Source organism: Elgaria multicarinata, chromosome 13 (genome assembly GCF_023053635.1).
Source record: "Elgaria multicarinata webbii isolate HBS135686 ecotype San Diego chromosome 13, rElgMul1.1.pri, whole genome shotgun sequence".
In the NCBI taxonomy this organism is placed as follows: Eukaryota; Metazoa; Chordata; class Lepidosauria; order Squamata; family Anguidae; genus Elgaria; species Elgaria multicarinata.
Window position 1 is genome coordinate 28763679 of NC_086183.1, and position 26141 is coordinate 28789819.

Here is a 26141-nt window from a genome sequence, read left to right on the forward strand (position 1 = left end):
CTCTACACTTTTTTTGGATCAGCATTCCCAAAATTGTCAGCAACTCTTGGGTGAGATCAGCAATGCATAAGAATGTAAGCAGAGCCCTGCTGGATCAGACCAAGGGTCCATCTAGTCCAGCCTTCCTCAACCTGGGGCGCTCCAGATGTGTTGGACTGCATCTCCCAGAATGCCCCAGCTGGCTGGGGCATTCTGGGAGTTGTAGTCCAACACATCTGGAGCGCCCCAGGTTGAGGAAGGCTGATCTAGTCCATCATTCTGTTCACGCAGTGGCCAACCAGCTGTCCACCAGGAACCCACAAGCAGGACATGGGGCCCCATACCCATGTTCCCCAGCAACTAATGTACACAGGCTTACTTCCCCTGACACTGGAGGTAGCACAGAGCCATCAGGACTAGTAGTCATTGATAGCCTTCTCCTCCAGGAGTTTTGCCCAACCCCCCCTTTTAAAGCCATCCAAACTGATGGCCATCACTACGTTTGCGGTAGCGAATTCCATAGTTTAACTATGTGCTGCGTGAAGGTCCTTCCTTTTATCTGTTCTGTTATCTCCCACCAATCAGCTTCATGGGATGAACCTGGATTCTAGTGTTAGGGGATTCATTCTAGTGCCTCCCTGTCCACTTTCTCCACACCGTGCAGAATTTCGCACACCTCAATCATGACTCCTCTCACTCGCTTTTTCTGCAAGCTAAACAATCCCAGCTGTGGCACCCTTTCCTCATAGAGGAATTGCTTCACCCCTGTGATCCCTTTAATTGCCCCTTTCCATACTTTTCCCAATTCTACAATGTCCTTTTTTTAAAAGTGCAATGTCCAGAACTGTAGACAGTATTCCAAGTGTGGCCGCACCATGTAGTAAACTCCCACACCAATGCAAGAGGCCGAAGTGATGATGGTAAAATCATGTTTATTAAGAACATATCAAGAGTTTATATACCCATTTCGTGCTCCCTCAATTCCTCGGGTGAGTCAACATTCATTGTCAGGTTTGAGTAAGGAAATTAACTTTTCTCATTACCGGTGTTTGCTAACCTAGCTCTCTTACTATGTTTGTTCCCAGGATTAAGCTGGAAGTCAAAACATGACGCACTGCTCTTAGACAATAGACAATAGGGAGATAAGGAGGTTGCCACATTCACCCTTTATCTCCAGACAGTTTGCTGTCTGAGGGACTCCAGGTGTTGTGACATCCCCACATTTCCCCCCTTTTTTATTAATTTATTAATGTGCAGACCAACTTAATCCTGATCACTTTCAGGAACGTGATGCGAGAGCTGTTTATATAACATTTGTACTTGATCTGGGCGAAAGGGTTTCAAAGTGGTATTTCTTTGCCAGCAGCGGCTACAAATTTGCACAAGATTAGGAATACATTGAATAAGGCAACATGATAACATCAATACAGCAATTAATACAATACCCCACCTTAAGAGAGATCCCAGCCATCCAAAAGGTAACCATGACCATAATGATGCCCACCAATCCCCAGGGATATCCTGTTTGATTTGAGCCACAACAGCACCATAGATTTGAATAATAATAATAATAATAATAATAATAATAATAATAATAATAATATATTTCTTACCCACCTCTCCATTCTGATCGAGGCGGGGAACAATAATAAATATAAAATACATAAAACTGAATTAAAACATAATATACATTGTTAAAACATTCTAAAATCATTTTAAAAACATTCTAAAATTACATTGGATAGGTCTGCCAGAAGAGATCAGTCTTAACAGCTTTCTTAAATGTGTCTCCTCCAGCAGGCCATTCCACAGGCCTTAGCTAGTACCTAAGGTTTATCCCGGGATTGTCCTGGGGTCATCCCTGTTCATGTAAATGACACATAGGGTGTCCCGGGAGCAGGTAGGGATGACCCTGGGATAAATGTTAGGTACAGTCTGGGAGCTACAGTCTGGGAGCAGCAGAAGAGAAGGTCCTCTGGGTAACAGTTGTCAATCTAGTTGTTGCTGACTGAAGTAGATTCTTCCCAGAGGACCTGAATATGTGAGGCGGATTGTACGGGAGAAGGCGATCCCACAGGTAACCTGGACCCAAACCATGGAGGGCTTTAAAGGTGATAACCAACACTTTATACTTCGCCCAGAAACTAATTGGCAGCCAGTGAAGAGATTTTAAAACTGGCATATAAGGGCAGTATGGTATTGGCAGTTTTATTCCCAGTTCCTTCCGAAATTATGCCTATTGGATTTTGCCTGCTGGGCCAGTCCACACAATAGCAGGGTGGTTAACAAGCGCCCTGTGCGTGCGAACCACAAGCTGTCTGGATTTGCTTCACTGGCCCTGATGACACATCTTCCTGTTGTGGCGGACAGAAAATCATGCAGAACTGTTACTCACCCCCACAAGCTTCCTTTGCTAGTTCCCCCTACCCCCAAATATCACTAGTTGTCTGGGAAGGGAGCACTTCTACGATTGATTGATTGATTGATTGATTGATTACATTTCTATTATGCCTAGTAGCCAAAGCTCTGTGGGTGGTTCACAAAAGAAAATGCACAACTATGAAATACAATAAAATAATAAAACACAATACATAAAAAAATTAAAACAGAATAAAACTAGAATAAAAACCAAAGTGAATGTCAGCAGCTGTGCGAAGTTCTTATATAAAACTGAAGAACTAAGAAGCCTGGGATAATAAAAAGGTCTTCACCTGGCTCCCAAAAGAACCCAGTATAGGCGCCAGGCGAGCCTCTCTGGGGAGCTCATTCCACATTTGAGGTGCAACCACTAATAAGGCCCTCTCCTTAGTAGTAAACTACTTTAGCTCATTTGGCAGGAGCACCTAGAGGAGGGCCTATGAAGATGTCCTTGATGTTCAGGCAGGTATATTTGGGAGGAGATGATCCTTCAGGTAAGCTGTCCCCATGCCATTTGGAGCTTTAACAGGTAATATCAGTGCTTGGTATTGAGCCTGGAAATGGATCAAAGACCTTCAAATCAACCAGTCCCCTTTAACAATCCCTCTGGCCTATTTTAGACCAGCTGAAGTTTCCAGACAGCTTTCAAAGGCAGCCCCATGTACGATGTATTGCAGTAATCCAATGAACAGGTTAACCGTAGCCAGGCAATCTCAGTCTAGATAGGGCTGTATTGGTATATCAGCCGAAGCTGATAGAAGGTGCTCTGTCTGGGCCTCTGAGGCCACCTGCGCCTCCAATGACTGTCCTGGATCCAAGAGCAACTCCAAACTACAGACTTGACGCTTAAGGGGGAGTGCAACCCTCCTCCAGACCTGGTTGGACACCATCTGGGCAGATGGACCACCTACTAAGAGTACCACTGTCTTATCTGGATTACGTCTGGACCAATCCAGTGGAAGGTAGCTCATGAACAACCATTGCATCCAGAATGAATGGGTGGATACCTCACCTTGGCTATTTATGCCATGCATCTAGTTCTCATTGAGGTGGTAAACTTACAACTGGGCTGTACCACTTCAGACTGTAGGGGAGGATTCACATGTTGTTCCTCCATGCAGTGGCAACAACAACCACAACAAAATTCAATCCACTGTAAAAACTAGCATGTCAAGAGAAAGTATAGGCTAAAAACCCTTCGCCTTGACAGCTAGGTGTTTGTCTTTATATAGATGGGTTTGTTTATTTATTTATTGTTGATATGCAGAAGCATTCCATCCTGCTATTGGAAATGGTACAGCCCTCTACAGACTTACCATCTTACAGACCAGTGGGGGGAGAGCCAGTGTGGTGTAGTGGCTAAGGTGTTGGACTGGGAGTTGGGAGATCCGGGTTCTAGTCCCCACTAAGCCACGGAAACCCACTGGGTGACTTTGGGCCAGTTACAGACTCTCAGCCCAACCTACCTCACAGGGTTGTTGTTGTTGTGATGATAACATGGAGAAGAGGAGGATTATGTGTGCCACCCTGGGTTCCTTGTAGGAAAAAAGATGGGATATAAATGCAATAAATAAATAAATAAAACCAACGGTCTTCAGTTAAGTGCAGGGCAGCAGCCCCCTGCCTTACTTCTCCATCAGTAAAAGTAATTTAACAAGGGATTAGAGATCAGTGTGAAGAAAGGCAATATTTTCGAGCTGGGAGGAGGTTCCCCAAAGAGTTGAAGAAGGTTTGAAAGTTGGATCACTGTTTACGGTGCGGATACTCAACTCACTTTTGCCCCGGTCAACAGGTTTGATAGGTTTTCTGTCCTGTTCCAAAAACCTGACAAACCTGTTTACTTCAAAGTGAGGCGAGTGGGGGGTGGGGGGACACACTAAAGAAATATGTTTTTATATCACCGCAAGCGATACATTTCTCAATCCATTTCAGCTCTCTTCAAAACAATTGCCTTTTCCCCAACTTCACACACTCAACGAGAAAACGAACCCATACTAACACTAGAATCACTGATATATTTTTTAAACAGTGCAATATAACACGATACTTTCGTCAACAGCAGCCCCGTAAAGAGTGTACATCCCAATATGGCCACAAGGTGGAGGCAATCTCTCCAGCTGCCAGCGACAGGAACGCAATGACCCAACACATCTGTGTAACCATTTTTCATTGCCCATTCTTTCGTCAATGTGGTTGCTTGCTTGCTTGCTACATTTCTGAGATGCTGATATCAGGTGGTAACGGTGGGGAAACAAACTTAGTAACACCAGTTTTCACAATCCTCGCCAGGAAGCTCCTAGCCACAAGTTGCTACATGGACGTAACGATAACACTGCTATTTTGCAACCGGTGAAGGAGCAGGCATAAGATAGGAATGGCCGGTGCTAGACTATTTTGCGCCCTAGCAAAGGTGAGCTACTTTCACCCACCCACCCCCACCCCCACCCCCAAAAAATGCCAACTTTAATTTTTAAGAACATATGTTTCCTGGAAAAAATAAGAAGCACAAAACTTGAAACTTCTAAATTTATTTTAAATTGCAAGGAATACGTGATGTCAATTATAGCAAACAAATTGGAAAGGAACGTCTATGGGTCTAAAATGCCTTATTTAATAGGAATGTCACCTCCAAATCATCCCCCCTCAACTCATACACGTGCGCGCACACACACACTCAGCATCACTCACTCCAAACAAACACAGGCATGAACACATGCATTCACTCAAAGCCCCATGCACCCCATTCACCCATACATTCTCTCTCTCTCTCTCTCTCTTCCGGGCGCGTTCCAGAAGTCCGAACGTGGAGCCGCCCCACCCCCACCCCAGTGTCCCTGGCTTCGCTTCGGCCGGGCGGGAGCGAGGCGCCATCGTGCCCGCCCAGGCCCAGCTGAATCCTTGGGCCAGGCCGGCTCACAGCCAACGGGCGTGAGTGCTGTGCTGTGCCCGGCGCCCCTCTTAGCTTGCCGCTCTAGGCGGCCACCTGAGTGGCCTCTATGGTAGCACCGGCCCTGAAGATAGGAAAGCCAGGTTGCGCTACCGCTTTTGGGCAGGGAGTTCTCTGTACACTGGTCTTCCCCAACATGGGAAATAAAATGACTTAGCAGCTCAAGTAACCAAACATAGAGGTCACAGAGAGCCCAGATTTTGTTTGTTTAAAATGCATGTTTTTTAATAACACCCGCCTGGATAAAATGCTATTCAGCTGGTGCCTATGGGACTACCATGTAGGCACCAGGCAAGCCTCTCTGGAGATGCTAATCCACAGCTGGGGTGTCACCACCAAAAGGGCCTTCTCACTGGTAACCAGCCATTCACCTCATTGCACTTACCAGGGGGTGCCCAGGGCAGTGTCTCTGCGGAGGATCTTAGGATCCAGGTAGGTATCTATGGAAGAAGGCAAACTTGTACAAACGCTCAACATTTCGGATCAGATGATCCTTCGTCAGGAGCTGCACAACAAAATGAATTCTTTTTTGAAGCCATTATGTGTATTTTGCTTGTTTTTGTGGTTTTTAAATCTTTGTATATTGTTTTTAAGTGTTTTTATCTTATGTGAACCGCCCAGAGAGCTTCGGCTATGGGGCAGTATACCAATGCAATAAATAAATAAATAAATAAAAATAGTTATCCGTGCATTTCAATACCACTACAAAGCAGAAATGTAGAGCTAGCCCATGAATGTAGGGTGACCAACTGTCAGGATTTCCCCGGATTTGTCCTGGTTTTTGTTCTTTCCATGGTGTCAGGGGGGATTTTCTATAATTTTCAATAATGTCCTGGAATGACACACCTTCCTCTTTAAGGCTGCCATTAGCATGGCAGGAGGGAATGACATGCTTTCTTGAGGCACATCATTCCCCCACCCCGAGCTCCAATTGAGGTCTTAAAGGGGAAAGTGGGTCATTCGTGGACATTATAGAAAAGGCCCCAATTGGAGTGGATGGTGGTGGTGCAGAATGAAATCCTTTCCCCTCCTCCACTCCAATCGGGTTCTTTAAGGTGGCTGGGGAATAACGTACTTTCTGCAGGACTCAGAAAGCTGCTTACCACACACACACTAGGTGTCCTCTTTTTCGGTTTCCCAAATATGGTCACCCTAATGAATGGTCATAGTCATTGGAAGGCATTATGAGCTGCAAAGGCGATTTGAGCCTCTAAAGGCGCAATCCTATGACAGAAGAAAGACCTACAACTCCCAGCATGCCCCAGCTGGGAGCTATAGGCAGTGGAAGCTGGTGACTTAGATGTCAGTGGGAGGGTAAATCCATTCCGGGTTTCAGTCAGAAATAGTCAGCACGCCTAAGGCACTAACCAAGGGAATAAGCGCTTTGGATACCTCCCTTAGAGTTCCATCTGAAACCCGGAGTGGATTCAATGCCCCACTGACATTGGAGCCACTGGTTGTAGGCCTTTTCGTCTGTCTAAGCATGCTTAGGATCTTGTCCTGAAGGAGCGGTGTGGAGCTGTCTTGCCAAGAGGCAAGAGTTCTCGGGAGAATTTGGTGGCCACAGGCACACAGGTGGGTCGAAGTTCAAGACTGATTAAGTAGCAGGCAAAAGTAACGCGGAGAAATGAAACCTTTCCAGGCAAAATATAAAGCTCACTCTCGCTCAGTTGTCGGGACCTCCCAAGCAATTCAACAACAGAGGGAGCCTGGCCAGCAACTCAACATCTTCTGTAGGCCAGGTCTGCATCGAAGTTCAGCTTGGCCATACACCTTGGGGGATGCACCTGGACAACCATCTGTCGGGGATGCTTTCAGGTGGATTCCTTAAGGTGAGCAAAGGGTTGGAGTCGATGGCCTTATATGCCCCTTCCTATTCTACTATTCTATGACATAGACCTGACAGCTCTTTGTGCTAGGTGCAATTTCCAACACCAGCCCCATGAATTACACCTGCGATGGTGGTCATCTTCTCAGGCCTTATGAACGTTTACAAACTCCTGTCCCACCCAAAGACAAGCTAGGGCGGGTGACAGGCAGCCAGCGCAGGTAGTTCAGAGATCCTCCTGACTTCCAAGGTTATTACAAGTGATGAGCTGAGACGTTTGAGTACCCTTTAAAAGGGTCCGGTTGTCATGGAGATCCAAGCATGATGCAACGATGGTGGCACGGCATCCCAACTCCTTGATTTACAATGGGTTTTCCAGTGTGTTTCCTCTACAACTTTGGGCCATCCGCCTTCGTCACCTTAAAGTGGTGCAACTCAAACGACACCGAAAGGCCCAAACAAGGCAAACAGTGAAGCCATCACCGAACTCTTGTGCAACAGCTCTGGCTTCCTTCCTTCTGTAGGACAAAAAGAGAAGCAGCGAAGGAGAGGTAGTTTGTCTCGCCCGGGCAGAAGGAAGCTGATCAGAGGGACCTGAGCTTTCGTCAGGAGGACAGCATCTCCCCGTCCACCCCACGCCTCGGCTACATTTTGCAGTTGTGCAGTCTACCTCCGTGGGACAAGGTGACAATGAACCTACCCAGCAGCCAGCAGGGATTACTGAAGGCAATTCTTCGGGCAGGTCAGTTAGAAAAAGCAAACTACTAACGTCTACACCTTGCAAGCTGGCAAGAAGATTCCCTGTTGTGGTGGTGGTGGATGATGATGATGATGATGATAGAATATAGATAAAGAGTATTAATCGTCACCCAATTAAAGAAAAGTTAGTCAGTTCATCAAACTAGTTCAATCAATTGATTAGACTGGTAAATCTGCACTTGACTACGGGCATAATTCAGTCAATGCATGTTTAGACATAAAGAAATCCTGTTCCCAGCACCTGTCTTTTTGTCATAAAAAAGTAAATAAGGGCACAATTTTATGAATGTTTAGACAAAAAAAAAAACACCTTCAACTCCCAGCATTCCCCAGCCATGCTGGGACTTTTTCTCTGTCTAAACATGGACGGTATCACAACTGAAAGAATTGTTTGAATCTCAAACTAAGTTTGTGGGCAGCAGAGGGCTTCCAGGGATGAGGGCATGGTGCTTCAAGGTGTGGAACTTCTCTGAAAATGGAAATCCATTGATCCCAGTGATCAGCAGGTAGACAGTGGAGGCTGGTGGCTCCGATGTCAGAGGGCTGTGAATCCGCTCTGGGTTTCAGCCAGAACCAGCCAGAACTCTAAATGAGCTCTCCAAGGTGCAAAGTGTTCGAGTTCTGGCTGAGACCTGGAGCAGATTCAATGTCCCACTGACAATGGAGCCACCAACCACCACTGGATGTGGAGCTTCGCCTGAGACGGAAATAGGCTTAATTTGGATAATTGAGAAGAGTCAACAGGACTGAAAGCTTCATCCCATGTACCTGTTTCCGTTGAATTATCCCCTACAGCATTTAGCTGTTGTTGTTGTTGCTAGCTAAATCACACCCCAGCGCTCCTAAGATCCTTTGCATACCAGGAAAAGGGTTTATGGGGGGAAATGTAAAAAATCATAATAAAATCAACAGATGACCTAATCCGATTCAAATTTGGTATGCTTAAAGCTCTCCTTAATATCTATTACTGTGCCAATTTTGATGTCTTTATCTTTAAAACTTACGCAGATGTAAGCATTTGTTTAATTTTTTCTGTACACATATCAAAACCTGCTCCCGTGCCCCAGCGGCCGCTCGGAAAACAACAAAGGATTCGCTCCAAAAGTAGTACCAAAATAGGTTGGTTCTTCTGGTGAAGAAGCACAATTAAGGCTGGATGCATGGACGTACTTCACAGTCAAAGCAGATTATAAACTGGAAAACTTCAGAGTCCTTTGCACGCAATTCTCAGTGATCGCACAGTAAAACGCTGGTGTGATAAAGCTATGAATCTCTCATTTCCTTTCCCTCTTGCTTTGCAGGCTTCATCCTGGCCCTTGTTTTGCAGGTGGTACCAGCACAGCAAAGTTTTTCTGTGAACCCCCAACCACGACATCCTAAATGGGGTCAGAATGTCACCCTTCAGCTAGTGGGAGCCCCACCCAGCACCCAGATTGTAGAGTGCCAGTGGGGCCGAAGCTCTCCGACAGAGAGCCAAGTTTCCATTCTTACCTACACCCCACAGAGAAGTCCCAAGATTACAAACGGCCACGCCTTCAGCGGGCGGGAGACCCTGGGAAAAGACTGTGTCTTGCATATCACATGGCTGACGCGCAAGGACACAGGAAACTACACTGTGACGATACAGACGGCTGCAAGCAAGGAGAACGAAAACCTAGGCTCAGGACCACGAAGCACAGCCTCTGCCTTTGTAGACATCTCTGGTAAGTGTTAACACCTATCTTAGAAGTTGCCATCTTAGAAGCTGCAGGAGCCCTGCCCTCTTTTAAAATGGTCACTCTAGTATAGCTCCTGCAGCTTTAACTGTTGTGATGAAGAGGGAATCTCACCAGGTTCCCCATATATACAAATGAAACCTGCTGAAATTCCCTTTTCTATGCAACTGTTAAAGATACAGGAGCTCTGTCCTCCTTTTCATAGAGTCACCATGAGGGATTCTACACGTCGTACAGAGGGCGCTTCCATGCGCCCCCAGTGCGCCCCGAAAGTGATCATGTAGCTTGCCTGTTCGAAGAGACAAGGAAGAGGCGTCCTTGCCACCGCCGCCGCCACCCACCTACCTCCTCGCCAGCCGGGTCAGAGAGCTCAGCGGAAGAAGGCGGGGAGCCACCCCGCCTTCTTCCGCCGAGCTCTCCGACCCGGCCGGCGAGGAGGTAGGTGGGTGGCGGCAGCGGCGGTGGCGGCAAAGACGCCTCTTCCTCATCTCTTCGAACAGGCAAGCTACACGATCGCTTTCGGGGCGCACTGGGGGCGCATGGAAGCGCCCTCAGTACGACGTGTAGAATCCCCCCATATTAAAGTCTACAGATCTGCTGTTGAGGTGCAGGAGCGCAGTCTGGTGAAATTACCAAAAAAAAAAAAAAAAAATTGTCCAGATTGTTTCCAAAGTTTTATTTTTCTGCTCTGCCAATCCTAAACCATGCAAATTTCTTCTCAACTCTGTTTGCAGAACCAACATCCGTCAGGATTGAGCAGAATCTAAAAGATCCCCGTCAAGGTCAAACTGTCAACCTGAATCTACAAAACCCCCCAAAACGATTTTCTGTGTGTGAATGGTCCAAAGAAACAGGTCCAGGGTTTTATCAAATAGTGCAGACGTACGTCCCAGGGCAGCGGAACCCGCAAGAGAGTAAACATACGGTGAAAGAGGACTGCTCCATATCCATCAAGGATCTCAACCCAACTGATGATGGGATCTACATGGCACGGATAGAGGTTCCTTTGGAACCACAGAAGGACACGGAGAACCCAGAGCGCAGAGAAGATAGTCGGGTTTACATGGGAAGGGTGACTTTGAAGGTGCTCTCACAAGCTACCAGTAAGTGTTCATCTTCTTTGGAGCCCAGAAAATACTGGGAAATCAGAGAATGGCAAAGCTACAGCTGCCCCCCAAATAAAGGAATCTGACAGCACAATACCATGCATGTCTACTCAGAAGTAATTCCCACTGAGTTCATTGGGGCTTACTCCCGAGTAAGCCATTCCCTATCTAGAGCCCTCCAGATGTGTAGTCTAACACATCTGGGTTGGGGAAGGCACAAGTACACGATTGCAGACCGAATAGATTCGTTGTATGAATGTTGGTTGACTTGCTCTGTCAGTTAAATTGGCATATATTTGCATATGGGTAAAAGCAATCATCCTAAAGCAAGGAGAATACTTTCATTTTTTTAAAAAAAGAGAGATACATATATGACACGGCAGCAGGCATCACCTTATTGACTTATTAAACTTATGAGTTGCCCTAAAGCCAAACTTCCTACAGCAATGTACTCAGTGGCCCTGTTCAGAAGGCACCTTAAACCATGGCTTTAACCATGGTGAATAAAGCAAAAGGCCTTATTCACCATGGTTAAAGCCATGGTTTAAGGTGTCTTCTGAATACAGACCGGCTTTCTGGCTTAATCACCATGGTTAAAGCCATGGTTTAAGGTGTCTTCTGAATACAGACCGGCTTTCTGGTTTAACCACCATGGTTAAAGTCATGGTTTAAGGTGTCTTCTGAATACAGACCGGCTTTCTGGTTTAACCACCATGGTTAAAGCCATGGTTTAAGGTGTCTTCTGAATACAGACCAGCTTTCTGGCTTAACCACCATGGTTAAAGGCATGGTTTAAGGTGTCTTCTGAATACAGACCAGCTTTCTGGCTTAACCACCATGGTTAAAGCCATGGTTTAAGGTGTCTTCTGAATACAGACCGGCTTTCTGGCTTAACCACCATGGTTAAAGGCATGGTTTAAGGTGTCTTCTGAACGGGCCCGACATGGGTGAAATTCGATCTATGTTTAGAGAGAAAAAATTCCTACAACTCCCAACTGGCTAGGGAATGCTCAGAGTTGTAGGACTTTTTTCACTCTAAAAATGCATAGGATCGCACCCTTAAAATCAATAAAACCAATATATCCTTGCAATAAAATAAAATAATAGGCACAAAAAAGCGGAAAACACGATTTATAAAAGCTGTAACTGAAAAAAAGCAGGGAAGGTAGCAAACACAAAAGGTCTAAAATAATCATGATGATAAAAGCAGCTCCAATCAGAGTTTTCAAGATAAAGAAAATAAAATCTATACTAAGGAAAGAGGATGGTCTACTTGCTCATCATCAGCATAGCATCAAGACTGTGACCCCTAGAACCCTGAAACTGGGCATGTAGGGGCCCTAAAAGTATGCACCTCAGCGTTATTTGGATTTTAAAACATATTAATTAACTTTCATTAGTTCAAATGTGACAGTGACAGTGTGTTCGAAGCATGCAGTACCAGTTTCAGTCATGGGGTGGCAGACTCCCCTAAACTGCAGAGTTCAAAGCCAGGAGCGATCAGTAGGACGAGTGATAGTTACCGTATTTCTTCGATTCTAAGACGCCATCGATTGTAAAACGCACACTAATTTCAGTACCACCAACAGAAAGAAAAAAAAACCTAAGACGCACCCCATTTTTAGAGATGTTTATATGGGGAAAAAAGTGTGTCTTAGAATCGAAGAAATAGGGTACATGCAGCCCTGTCACTGATGCTGTGGGGCAGACCACTCTCAAGGGAACGGAGTGGACAGAGCCCTCCCTTAGGCGGCTACAGGGGCGCACCATTGCCTAGGGTTACCAATGGGCATGCCTTCAATCAGACGGGACAGGTACGACATGCCCAACGTTGACACCTGCGGGCTACTTCAACCCATGTGGAACCGAGCCTAAGGATGTCCAACACCAGATAATTCAGCCCTTTTGGGGCACACTGGATTTCTGCAGCACCCTTGACTCAGGTAGCATTTGTGAGCTGAGCCATGGGTTTTTCATTATTATTATTATTATTATTATTATTATTATTATTATTATTATTATTATTATTATTATTTACATAAATAGCCATGTGTGCAAATAGCAGCCACTATTTGTGCAAGTGGTTACTTAGGCATATCTTTAAAAAGAAAAAAGAAAAATGGAAAATCCACTGGATTGCCTGATTTGCTGCTAACCGAGTCGAGCCAGCTAGGGGAAGTTGGAATGGAGCACAACAATCCCGCCCCCCACCCAATGGGGCGGCGTAGAGGGAGAGGTGCCATTACAGACCTTGACAATAGCTCTGGAGAATCATCTCTTTTCTCCAGACTTTTGAGATGAAGGGAATTTGCGATGAAGGGAATGTAGCTAGTGATATATGTACTGAAGTTTTGTATTTTACTAGACTATGTTTTCATTTTTAGCAGAGATGGGCGACTCAGTCAGTTTCACTTTCTCCACATTTTAAATCTCAAGTTTATGAGGAACTTTGCAGGTTTTTTATAAGTTCACATCAAAAACACGGAATGAAATTCTCACCCATCTGCATTTGAGAATCATAGAATCATAGAATAGTAGAGTTGGAAGAGGCCTATAAGGCCATCGAGTCCAGCCCCCTGCTCAATGCAGGAATCCACCCTAAAGCATACCTGACAGATGGTTGTCCAGATGCCTCTTTAATGCCTTTTGTGTGGGAGAGGCCACAACCTCCCTAGTTAACTGGTTCCATTGTCGTACTGCTCTAACAGTCAGGAAGTTTTTCCTAATGTCCAGCTGAAATCTGGCTTCCTGTAACTTGAGCCCGTTATTCCGTGTCCTGCACTCTGGGATGATCAAGAAGAGATCCTGGCCCTCCTCTGTGTGTCAACCTTTTAAATATTTGAAGAGTGCTATCATGTCTCCCCTCAATCTTCTCTTCTCCAGGCTAAACATGCCCAGTTCTTTTAGTCTCTCTTCATAGGGCTTTGTTTCCAGACCCCTGATCATCCTGGTTACCCTCCTCTGAACACGCTCCAGCTTGTCTGAGTCCTTCTTGAATTGTAGAGCCCAGAACTGGACACAATATTGGGATAAATTAAATAACTATGTGTTATTCCCAACATGGAGAGGACCATGTTGTACCTGGCTGCCATGTGTGGCTAGCTGTTGAAGATGAGGAGTCTGTCACAAAATAAAGGTGGCAGCCCTAATGCAGTAACACAAACCTGGTTGAATTCACAGGGATTCAAAGCCCTGCTGTCCGGATGAATGAACCCATCAATTTTGCTTTAACACAACTGGTTTTCTTATGTCTGCTGTTCATTCCATCTATTTATGGAGAAATTTGCACATTTTGAAAAGTTCATATTATTATTATTATTATTATTATTATTATTATTATTATTATTATTATTATTATTAAAGAACCAAATGGAATTCTCATCCATCCCTAGTTTTTAGCTGATTTGTATCGGTGGCTGGTTTTGCATGTAAGTTTGTTTTTCTGTTTATATCAAATTTTGAAAACTACCTTGAGAGGGATTTTCCCTTAAAGGCAGATTACAAATATCTTAAATGAATGAATGAATCGTATGCATGTGTAAGCCAATTTAATTGATTAATTCATTGATCAATATCAAAGCTCATTTGCTTAATCAACTAAGATTCATTTATAGTAAGCCTGTTTGCGAGGGATCCTACATCCCGTGCGCCTGTGGATTGGCACGGTGCAACCATTCGGAATGGCTAAATGCCAGGCGCCGATCCTGGCCATGGTGGTGGAATGCAGGTGCCAACTCTGATCCTTTTCTCTCCCCCAGAAAATGACCCACAGAAAGGGGGATCGGCTTCCTTGGGCTACAACGCAGGAGTCCTTGTCGCAACTTTGCTTGGATCACTTGCCTGGGCAGACCCGCTGATGGCCATGTTTTCTATGGTCTTCTGTGAGTAACACCCACCACTTTGCGGGAAGGGAACCCAGGACACAGAGATGGGTGTAAGGACTAGTGGTTACATTAAGGATGAGGTCAAGCTGTTGGAGGAGGTGTGAGTGTAGAGTGACCATATTTGGGAAACCAAAAAAGAGGACACCTAGTGTGTGTGGGGGGGGAAGCAGCTTTCTGAGTCCTGCAAAAAGTACGTTATTCCCCCGCCACCTTAAAGAACGCGATTGGAGCGGAGGAGGGGAAAGGATTTCATTCTGCACCACCACCATCCACTCCAATTGGGGCCTTTTCTATAATGTCCACGAATGACCCACTTTCCCCTTTAAGACCTCAATTGGAGCTCGGGGTGGGGGAATGATGTGCCTCAAGAAAGCATGTCACTCCCTCCTGCCATGCTAATGGCAGCCTTAAAGGGGAAGGTGTGTCATTCCAGGACATTATTGAAAATTATAGAAAATCCCCCCTGACACCATGGAAAGAACAAAAACCATGACAAATCCGGGGAAATCCTGACAGTTGGTCACCCTGTGAGACAGTTGGGACTCACAACGAATGGACTGTTTTCTCGACATTGGGAAGAAAATATCTTTTACATTGGTTCCTTTGTTTTAATTATTACACCTTTCCTTCCAAGAGCTCGCAAATATGCCAAGCTGTTCCCCCCCCCTCCCAAATCAGGAAATGATTTGCATTTTTCTTTTTAATCAATCTGAATTACACACAAACACACACACACACACACACACATCACTTGACAGTCAGGGATTTTTGAGAATCCTCCCTGATCCATGGCTGCCTGTACTGGCCGCAAGGGACAGGGCCTTTTCGGGGGTGGCCCCCCAAGTATGGAATGATCTCCCCGATGAGGCTCGCCTGGCGCCAACATTGTTATCTTTTCAGTGCCAGGTCAAGACTTTTCTCTTTTCCCAGGCATTTAACAGCATTTAACAACACTAAGTTTGTTTGTTTTTTAATGGACCCCAGAACTATTGTTGTTTGAATGGATAATGTTGTTTTATACTGTTGTTTTTATATTTTTGATGGTTTTAAGTTTTGTATGCTTTTTAATGTTCACTGTCTTTAACTTTTGAAAACCATCCAGAGAGCTTCGGTTATGGGGCGGTATATAAATTTAATAAAGAAATAAATTCATACCACCAGAAAGAACATGAATTAAGCGAGTTGCATGGCCCAACTCAGGAAATTTCTGATTTCCTCTTTCTCCCCGCCCTTTTCCAATTTGACAGTAACTAGTCAGGCCCGGGTGTGAGCTTCATGGCCTTGAAATGTTTGCTCAAAGAAAAAAATAACCATTTTAGTCCCAATCCCCAGATTCTACTCCATCTTGGATTAAAATCCGATTGCGGAGGCTGTCGACTATCTGCCTAGGGTTGCGCCCTCCGCCAGAAAGCTCGCTCTGTAAGCTTGGGCTGCCTCCCAGCCTATCCTACCTCAGAGTGTTGTGAGGAGAAAATGGGTGTGAGCTCCTTGGAGAAAGGACAGAATATCGTATATGTTAAACGAACCCGTTTCTATCACTTTTATAGGCCCTTTCGCTTCACTGAGATCCAAGTTTCTTCCATGAATGGTGAATTTGGAAGCAACGGCCTCGCCTCGTCTCCAAATGGTAAGTTAGGGTGATAGTGAGCCTTCGCTGCTGTCGTTCTCTCTCACTGTCAATGATGTTACGCTTACTCCAGTCAAGGAAGCTCGTAGTCTTGGCTTTATCTTCGACTCCTCGCTCTCCTTTATTCCTCATATTGAGGCAGTAGCTAAATCCTGTCGTTTCTTCCTGTATAATATTGCCAGGATTCGACCATCTCTGTCTGTCTCTTCTGCCAAGACGCTTGTTCATGCGCTGGTTATTTCTCGGTTGGACTACTGCAACCTTCTTCTCTCTGGCCTTCCTTCTTCTCACATCAGTCCATTGGTTTCTGTCCACCACTCTGCTGCTAAGATCATCTTCTTGGCCCGCCGCTCTGACCATGTTACTCCACTTCTGAAATCTCTTCACTGGCTTCCAATTCACTTTAGAATCCAATATAAACTTCTCCTGTCGACCTTCAAAGCTTTTCATGGTCTAGCTCCTTCCTATCTCTCCTCTCTCATCTCACACTATTGCCCCGCTCGTGCTCTTCGCTCCTCTGATGCCATGTTTCTCGCCTGCCCAAGGGTCTCTACTTCCCTTGTTCGGCTTCGTCCATTTTCTTCTGCTGCCCCTTATCCCTGGAACGCTCTTCCAGAACATCTGAGATCCACAAGTTCAATCGCAGCTTTTAAAGCTCAGCTAAAAACTTTTTTTTCCTAAAGCCTTTAAAACTTGATGTTGCTTGGACTTTATACTGTTAGTTCTACCCTACCCTGTGTCTGTTTACCCTACCCAGTGCTTGTTTGCATTCTCTTCCCCTCCTCATTGCTTTACTATGATTTTATTAGATTGTAAGCCTATGCGGCAGGGTCTTGCGATTTACTGTTTTACTCTGTACAGCACCATGTACATTGATGGTGCTATATTAATAATAATAATAATAATAATAATAATAATAATAATAATAATAATAATGGTTGTTTGATGCCAGAGATGAGCAATCTCTGTGGCTTGGCAGGGGAGGGGGTTACATTGCCTCCCAAACTCAGCAGAGGATGGATGTCACCCCTTGCCCACTCACTATGAAATTCACTGTAATTAGCAGGGAAAGCGCAATATTTTAGCAGACTCAGGCACATGGGGAGTGCATATCTTCTTTCCAGCAGAATCGCACTGCCATGAGACTGCTAAACGGGCACAGGTTTTGCCAATGCCAGGATGGCAGAGTGTGCAAAAACAGAGGAGCGCTATGGGGAAATCCCATCCTCTGATGGAGCAGGGCCTCCTTCATCTCCTGCTGCCTGATCCTTTGAAACTAAGATCTCTGCCTGCAGAGCCTGGGCTTTACTAGAGCTGTATTCCTTCTCCCAAAAGTAGTAAAGCTGATTCTCTTGACCATGCACAGAGTATCCCACTATCCGCCCTAAAGGGCAACCGCAGCATTTCCCAAACATCTGGGATGATGGGGCAGAGGTTTCTAGCTCTGGCTTCCAAGCAGGCTTTAGCCATTGCCTCTTTCTTTCTGGAAATGAGCCACCCCAGTCCACTGTGGTGCTATCGGAAGAGGCTGTGCATTGGAACGGAGGGCCTGAAACAAGAGGCAGATCCTAAAATGGCCACCAGGGGACAGTCTTGTTTCCAATGCAGAAGGGGGCTTAGAAAAAGCAGGGAATTTGAAGGAGGGGGTGGGTTAGTGGGATGCATTAACTATGCATGGGATTGCCAGCTACACACACACACACACACACACACACACACACAGAGAGAGAGCATTGTCTGCAGAAATAAGCAAGAAATGCTTTTCATGGCTACTAGTATCTGTGGATCATAGAATCATAGAATAGCAGAGTTGGAAGGGGCCTATAAGGCCATCAAGTCCAACCCCCTGCTCAATGCAGGAATCCACCTTAAAGCATCCCTGTCATATGGACGTCCAGCTGCCTCTTGAAGGCCTCTAGTGTGGGAGAGCCCACGACCTCCCTAGGTAACTGGTTCCATTGTTGTACTGCTCTAACAGTCAGGAAGTTTCTCCTGATGTCCAGCGGAATCTGGCTTCCTGTAACTTGAGCCCGTTATTCCGTGTCCTGCACTCTGGGAGGATCGAGAAGAGATCCTGGCCCTCCTCTGTGTGACAACCTTTTAAGTGTTTGAAGAGTGCTCTCATGTCTCCCCTCAATCTTCTCTTCTCCAGGCTAAACATGCCCAGTTTCAGTCTCTCTTCATAGGGCTTTGTTTCCAGAGCTCTGATCATAAGAACTGCCCTGCTGGATCAGACCAAGGGTCCATCTAGTCCAGCACTCTGTTCTTACAGTTGCCAACCAGCCATCGGCCTGGGATAAACAAGCAGGACATGGTTGCAACAGCACCCTCCCACCCATGTTCCCCAGCAACTGGTGCACACAGGCTTACTGCTTCGAATACTGGAGATAGCACACAACCCTCAGGGCTAGTAGCCCTGGATAGCCTTCGCCTCCAGGAATTGATCTACTCCGCTTTTACAGCCATCCAAATTGGTGGCCATCACTACATCTTGTGGCAGTGAGTTCCATCATTTAACTCTGCGCTGTGTGAAGAAGTCCTTCCTTTTATTTGTCCTGGATCTCCCACCAATCAGCTACATGGGATGACCCCGGGTTCTAGATCAAGCCGCTTTTATAGACACAGGCACAGGAGGGCAGCCGGAGGGTGGGGGGAGTTTAAAAAAAATGTTTGCAACTCTGAGCCTCCTACTATTAATTAATTACCACCGCTAGATCCGATGATTAGTTCTCGCTTACTAGAATCCAAATCTTTTCATTCCATGCTAAACTTGCCTCTTCCATGCTTCTGTTCTCTCCCCACTATCAAATATTAATTTGTAAGCGGATTGGGGCCGTGCTCTCTCCTTTTTTTATTGCATGCACTCCAAAGTGCCACGCAGTTGGGTAACACTCTCCAAAGAATACCTTTAGTAATATCGCATTCTAATCTCCAAATCTTTCTACAGCTTCTTCTGAGGGCCAGAGAAGCAATGACAGCTTGGAAAATTTCACCCCACCTCTACGTATAGCACCAAGTGGCAGGTCAAGAAAGATGCTCAATCAGACACTGTCTTTTTATATATATACAGTTCATTTCATTTCTCTTAATAAAAAACAAAACCCTAAATGTTAAAATTCTAAAACTGCAGAATGCACAACTTATACATAAAAAAGCATAAATCATATATTGTTTGAAGTATGTGGCTTGTTTTTCCAATAATCCATACGTATTATCCATTTTTAAACAACATTCTTTTATGTCATGTAGTGTCTTGATGAAGATTCCTTTAAAAAAAATATTTTTGCTATATTAAATAAATGCTTTGCCTACAGCTTTTTATACTGTATTTTGTAATTGTGCTTTTAACCTGTTGGTTGTTTTATTGTGGTTTTAATTTTTGTGAACCGCCCAGAGAGCTTCGGCTATTGGGCGGTATAAAAATATAATAAATAAATAAATAAATAAAAATACTAAACCTTGTTTCAGAGTCATCATTGACAGTTCCTATATGGAGCAGGCGTGCTGTCCTTGGTCCTTCTGCCTCCCCCATGATCAACTTAAGTCCCATTGATTTCAATAGGTCTACTCTAGCGATGGAGTGATAAATTTTGCAATGCTAGCACTCATCATAACCATTCCCATAACCACACCCCTAATAAGAATCCAAAAATGTAGGTAGCTGGGTTGATCTATCTCTCTGTGTGTATTATATATGTCTCTGGTAGATTTTCTGTAAAGTAATGGGTCTGAATTGCCTTTTCATGACCAGGCCACTCCAAAAGACTTTGCTTTATAACAGGGATAGCTCACAACTCTGCATTATTGCTAGGGAAATGCATTTCCTGGCAGGAACTGTGAGAATTGCAACCAAGCCCAGGAGGAAAAAGGAAGTCTGAGGGGGTGGCAGATCACGACTTTGTCCCTGCTCATCACAAGGTCCTGATGCTTCATTGCTGTGAACCCTGGCTGCACTACACCACTCATCTACTCTAAGTATGACTAAGAGCATTTTGACATGCAGCTAAAATCTCACACCCTTACCGGGGCTTCTGCTTCCAGATTCCTTGCGAGACTGAGATCGTCTCCTTTACACATGGCTTCATCCTAGGGTTTTCTTTCTGGGAAGGTTTCATTTGTTTCATTATACAGCCACTAGATGGCGCTTTGATACAGCGGGATTCCAGAAATTCATCAGAAATTTATCGTGCTTTGATGTGTCTTATCTTAGAGAACTAAGCCACTATAATGGCCAGAAAGCATGGGAGGGGCCCTGGAGGTTGACGACCGTGTGACCGACCCACAAAAAAACATGAATGAGCAACCAGAAGTGCATAATAAAAGCTTCATGTAGAAATGTTCTAAGTCTGCAACAGAGCCAGTAGCACAGGACTGTGAATCCAACTGGAATAGGATAAAACAGGGAGATGAAGCCTTGATTCTGGTTTCCATTTCAGCTGCAGGTTTAAAAGCACAGGAGAATCTCTGGGTTGCAACCTGGCTACCCCACTGAGAAGCCACATTTCCCCACTCTCTAACTGCCTTCTGACTCCTATGTCATTTCTGGTTGCAATCCCTATATGTCGAAACCGCTTGCTTGAAGAAGAAAAAAGTGAAACAACCAGGAAGGAAGAGGAAAGACTAAGAAATCGTAAGGATCTTTCCCAATTCTTGCTGGTTAGGAAGTAAAGCAACCACAAGTTGTCACAAGAACTCTTTGTGGTGTTTTTGGAAATGCTACATGGAGGCTGGGTTTAGCGGGGGAGGCTTTTTTCCTGCAACTTTTACTTTTCAGGTGTAGCAGGTGAGTATTGGGGAAAAGGGCCATTTCAGTGGTGGCACCCAAATGCTAGAATGCCCTCTTCAGAGAGGCTTACCTGGTGCCTTCCTTATACTCCTTTCTTTTTGGCACCAGGAAAATGCCCTTTTATTTTTCCAAGATTTTTTAGCAGGTCTAGCAAAGGCATTTTGCTGCCTGAAGCAAATGACAAATGCCCCCAAACCCTGTTCTGCATATAGAAGCCAACTGGAATGGCACTTTCAGTCCTCCAACATACCCCTGCCAAACCACCCTTGCAATTTGCCGCCTGAGGTGGCCCCCTCACGCTATGTCATGGTAGGGCCGGCCCTGTTTTTCAGATCTGTGCACATTTCATCCACTGAATTGTAGATCTGCTATTAGTGATACCGGGTAACTAATTATACTGGTTTATTTGCTGCTCCTGAAATTCTTAAGTTGCTTTTTTATGGTTTGTTGCTGTCCACTGTTACGGGGGGCAGCATAATAATACTCCTGTAAATAAACAGGATTGTCAAATTTCACCACCACCATTGCCTGCAGCTTCTTCTTTTTTCCTATTCTTTCTCTCACTCCAGTCGGTTTACCTACTTTTTAATTTAGTTCAGGGCATCTTATCTGATTTAGGCATCCTAAGATTGGTATCACTTTGGAAGCGTGGGAGGCAGTTTCATGAGAAAGTGTTGGATGGAGAAGGAAAAGATTGAATGTATTGTCAGCCAAATATTTTGGATGCAAGTTATTTTACTGAAGCTGAATCCATTTTATTATGGCCAGAGGACCCATCAGGTTAGAAATCACAACTCCCAGGACTTTATTCCAGTATCAGAGGCAGTAAGCCTATAAACACCAGTTGCTGGGGAATATGGGTGGGGGGGCTGCTGTTGTACCGTGTCCTCTTGTGGGTTCCTGGTCGACAGCTGGTTGGCCACTGTGTGAACAAACGATGAACTAGATCAGTCTTCCTCAACCTGGGGCGCTCCAGATGTGTTGGACTGGCTGGGGCATTCTGGGAGATGCAGTCCAACACATCTGGAGCGCCCCAGGTTGAGGACGGCTGGACTAGATGGACCCTTGGTCTGATCCAGAAGGGTTCTTCTTACATTATTGCTTTCCTTCTCTGCCTTCCCCACACTCCAACTCAGCTAGCGCAGAATTTGCAAAACACCCAGCGCCATTCCTTTTGCAAGTTAAGTTCCAACCAGGAACAGAGAAGACCAGCCCCCTTCCATGATAGAGTAGACCAGCCCTGAACCACCATTTTTTACCTGCCCTGCTGCTGTGTCTTTAAGAACAGCTTGACGCACAGGCGTTTAATCGGTGAGAGGTGAAGTGGACCTCCCCTTCTCCTCCTCCTCCTCCCATCTCCGTGCCCAAAGAAAAGCTTCACCTCCATTGTTCCTGCGTGTCGCCTGGCTGCTCTTAAAGGCTCAGGAACAGGAGCGAAATTAAAGAGTAACAACCCCACATTCCAAACCTCTGAGAACTGGGAAATTAGAGCAGGCCTTCTGACGGTGCATCCCACGTTGGACGGCTTCCCGTTGTTGAAGTGGTCATGGAGGAGCACCTGGGTGGAACCTCTTTGCTCAAGAGCCATGGGAGGTTTCTTAATTACCAGGAGGTGTTTGATCATTAGCTAAGCAGTTGACAAATACAGGAAGAAAGGGCTCCAGATGGTTGATTTTGTAAGTAAGCTGAATGCGGGGAAAGGTTCAAGCGGGGATAAAAATTAACAAGAGGGACCAGCCGCAAAATCTTGCAGGATGGAGTGCGTCCTGTCCTGCTTTCCAGCCAGCCATGCCCTTTTATAAGGTACTCCATTTCATTCCAGTCCTGCTCCTGCTGGTCTTCTATCCCCTCCTCTGTCCACAATTGTCCTTCAACATTCTGCGGCCACACTCAATTCTCACCAGGCTATTTGGGGAGTGGGTCCCCAGCCCACTACTTTGAGGACCCCCTCCCAAAATGTTGGAACTTACGCAAACCTTGAGGAAACGGCTATTTCCCCCTTCTACCTCGATGTCATTTGGCAACATAAGGAGCAGCACTCAGCAACTTAGTATAGACAAGTGAGACCTGCAACAAAATGTTGCAGCGTGAAGTGCTCCCTGTTCAGCCATTCTCCCTCTGGCTCAGTTTTCTATTCTGCCACACAAGAGGCAGCATTCTTCAGCCATTGTACATGCTCAGTCCTCCCTGGGCTGTTTCTGGAGTCCACACACACACTTAGAGTCTTTTTTCTAAATATTTTGTATACTTCTGCAGACTTTGGGGCTCCCCTGTGCCAGCTATTGCATCCCCCTCGTGTGTGGGTGTTGTTGACTGGTTTACCTAAACGTCGGCAGACACTGCCTGAACATCACAAATAGAGGAAATGGTTGATGATTCATTCACGACTTGATTCTGATCGTGAGATGGAGAGGCTGAACCTTGCCCAGGTACATCCCTTATGGATCCTCCTTCCTTTTAATAACACACTGCACACATTAACATTAAGGGTGGCTAATTGAGGTGTGTGTGCGCTCCTTTGCCTTTAAGCGCTATGACAGGCAGAAATTCTAAGGGGTGATTTCCACCCTCGACCACAACGTAAAAAACAAAAAACAAATTAGGGTGGAAGGAGAATTTTCATGTGCTGAATGTTGTGTGTTCATAAAGTTGCTAGACCCCAAGCCAAAAATTGTATCCATACATGTATGTATGCATGTACGTATGTAAATTATTATTAGTGTAGCTGGTGCTTTAGAGAGAGAGAGAGGCAGACAAAATTAGAAACGGGAAATCAAAGTATTGGAGGGTTCATTCAAATGAAAACATGACATTCAGATATATACATACACGTACGCTTGCACGACATATTAAAATTTCCAGGTGCAAAAGAGAAGAAACCCTCTGCATCCAGTAGCACCTTTGTACTACCTCCAGTATTCGAGGCAGTAAGCCTGTGTGCAGCAGTTGCTGGGGAACATGGGCGGGAGGGTGCTGTTTCACCATGTCCTGCTTGTTCATCCCTGGCCGATGGCTGGTTGGCCATGGTGTGAACAGAGTGCTGGACTAGATGGACCCTTGGTCTGATCCAGCATGGCTCTTCTCATGTTCCTATGTTCTTATCCCTCAATGATTGTGTAGAACAGAACAATAGGAGGCCACAAATGGCAGAAATTAGTCTTCCAGTTCTAAAATCAAGGACTAAGCCAAATGCTCTACAACAAACATTTTCAATTCATAAGCCAACGGAAGGGGGGGGGGGAACCGGAGAGAGAGCGTGACAGGAAAACCTCCATTCCCCCCATCTCACCCTTCTTCACTATCCTGTCCCTACGTAAGTGGTGCCATTTTTCTCATGAGCCCAGAGTGAGGACCGTGCTTCCTGCCCTCACTCTGAATTGACTTTGAAATGCCATCACCCAGCCAGATCCGATTGGCTGTGTGCCATCGTCATGAAGCCATATCAGAGGGAAGGCAATGCTTCCTGTCCTGTTTGTGGGGCAGAGGAAATGAAACAAACGACACAGAAAAGTGGCAGGAGGCATAGTCAGCAACAGGACCACTGCCAGCAAGACAGGTAAACACTAGGGGTGTGCACGGACCCCCCACTCCGCTTCACTTTAAGATCCGCCATTTTCGGATCGGCCCGCTCCGCCCCGCCCCCACTCCGCCTGTGCCCACTCTGCTCCGCTCGGAGCTCCGGTTCCCCCCCCATAGGGGGGGTTACCGGGCCCTGCCACCATCGCCGCCCATGCGGCGACGGCGGCAGAGCCCGGTAAGGAGGAGGGGGGCCTTACCTGCCTCCGTCCGTGGTCCGTCGCCGTCTTCAATTGAGCCCGTGGTTCCACCAGGAAGTCTGGGCCGCAAGTGCGGCCCAGACTTCCTGCTGGAACCACGGGCTCAATTGGAGATGCTGACGGACCACGGACGGAGGCAGGTAAGGGAGAGGAGGGCGGGGGGCGTTACCGGACCCTGCTGCCGTCGCCGCATGGGCGACAGCGACACCGGCAGGGCCCGGTAAACCCCACTTACCTTTCCGGCGGAGCTCCGGATCGAGGCGAAGGATCCGCCTTCACCTCGATCCTCTTCGCCACGCTCCACCGGCCCCCCAATCCTCTTCGCCTCCGCCTTAAGGGCAGGCGAAGCCCCCCGCTCCGCTACTGCTTCTCCGGTCCGATTAGAAGCGGAGCACATCCCTAGTAAACACCTTGGCCTATTTGAAGAACTTTGGAATTGCTGAAAAGGGAGAGTTCTTCATCGTTCACAAAGAGGGCAGAGAAGCCAATAGGATGTTGGACTAGGGGTCGGATTCTATTGGTTTCTCAGCTCACTGCCCCCAGCCCTCCAAACTTTAATAGTGCGCTATCTGGAGCAACCAGGGATTGAACCTTGGACCCCCTGCGTGCCAAGCAGAGACGCTGCCACACTGAGCTCCAGCATGCCTCCTCTCCCTTGAGTAAGTCTCACTGCACTCACTGGGATGCACTTATTTTCTGAAGTGAGATGTCTTTGATGGCATTGTTAGGCATAGCCAAAGGACAGGTCTCATTTGTCATAGGGTTTATTTCCCCTGCCCCCCCCCCCAATCTTTTCCCCTGGCCTTCCTTTCTCTTCTAGCTGTGACTAGGGAATGTATGGATTGTGTAAAATCTCTTTCATCTGAGTTTTGCCAATTGTGCCTTTCATTGCATCACCCGCCCATTGGTGGAATTGGTTTTTCTTTTGATTTGGTTTTTCCATTACCGAATTTGTGCAAATTCACACTTGCACAAATCCGCACGTGTGCGTAAATATGCATAACCCAAAATAAATCTTGCATATGTTTCTATTACTAAATTTGCCTTTCATCCTGTCATCCACCCATGGATGGAATTGAATGGGGTTTTTTTGAGTTACTGAATTTGCGCAAAGTCGCAAATGGAGGCATAAATATGCACATCCCCCAAATTGTGCATTTTCACACTTTAATCTATGACTAAAATGTACATTTTTGGCTTCTTTTTTTAAAAATAAATATCTTAGGTAACTTTCTATTAATTTGTGTAAAATTCTAGAAAGTTAGAAAAGTTGTCCACAAGTCTGCAAAATCCAGCTGCTTGGAGAAATGCAACAA

The 26141-nt window shown here is 45.8% G+C and overlaps 1 protein-coding gene across 1 annotated transcript; it reads left to right on the forward strand.

The window, feature by feature from the left end:
- Positions 1-7736: 7736 nt before the first annotated feature.
- Positions 7737-19720, forward strand: LOC134408252 (carcinoembryonic antigen-related cell adhesion molecule 3-like). Its single transcript, XM_063140456.1, has 6 exons — positions 7737-7914; positions 9233-9634; positions 10381-10749; positions 14511-14633; positions 16184-16263; positions 19211-19720. The coding sequence occupies exons 1-5, from the start codon at positions 7863-7865 to the stop codon at positions 16219-16221; spliced, it is 984 nt and encodes a 327-aa protein (XP_062996526.1). The 5' UTR covers positions 7737-7862; the 3' UTR covers positions 16222-16263; positions 19211-19720.
- Positions 19721-26141: the final 6421 nt, after the last annotated feature.

Bases quoted from the DNA above. Each gene is read 5' to 3' on its own strand.
- LOC134408252 (XM_063140456.1), top strand. From the start codon at position 7,863: ATGAACCTACCCAGCAGCCAGCAGGGATTACTGAAGGCAATTCTTCGG. The intron at 10,750-14,510 runs GTAAGTGTTCAT...TCTCTCCCCCAG, and splicing joins GGTGCTCTCACAAGCTACCA to AAAATGACCCACAGAAAGGG. The intron at 14,634-16,183 runs GTGAGTAACACC...TCACTTTTATAG, and splicing joins CATGTTTTCTATGGTCTTCT to GCCCTTTCGCTTCACTGAGA.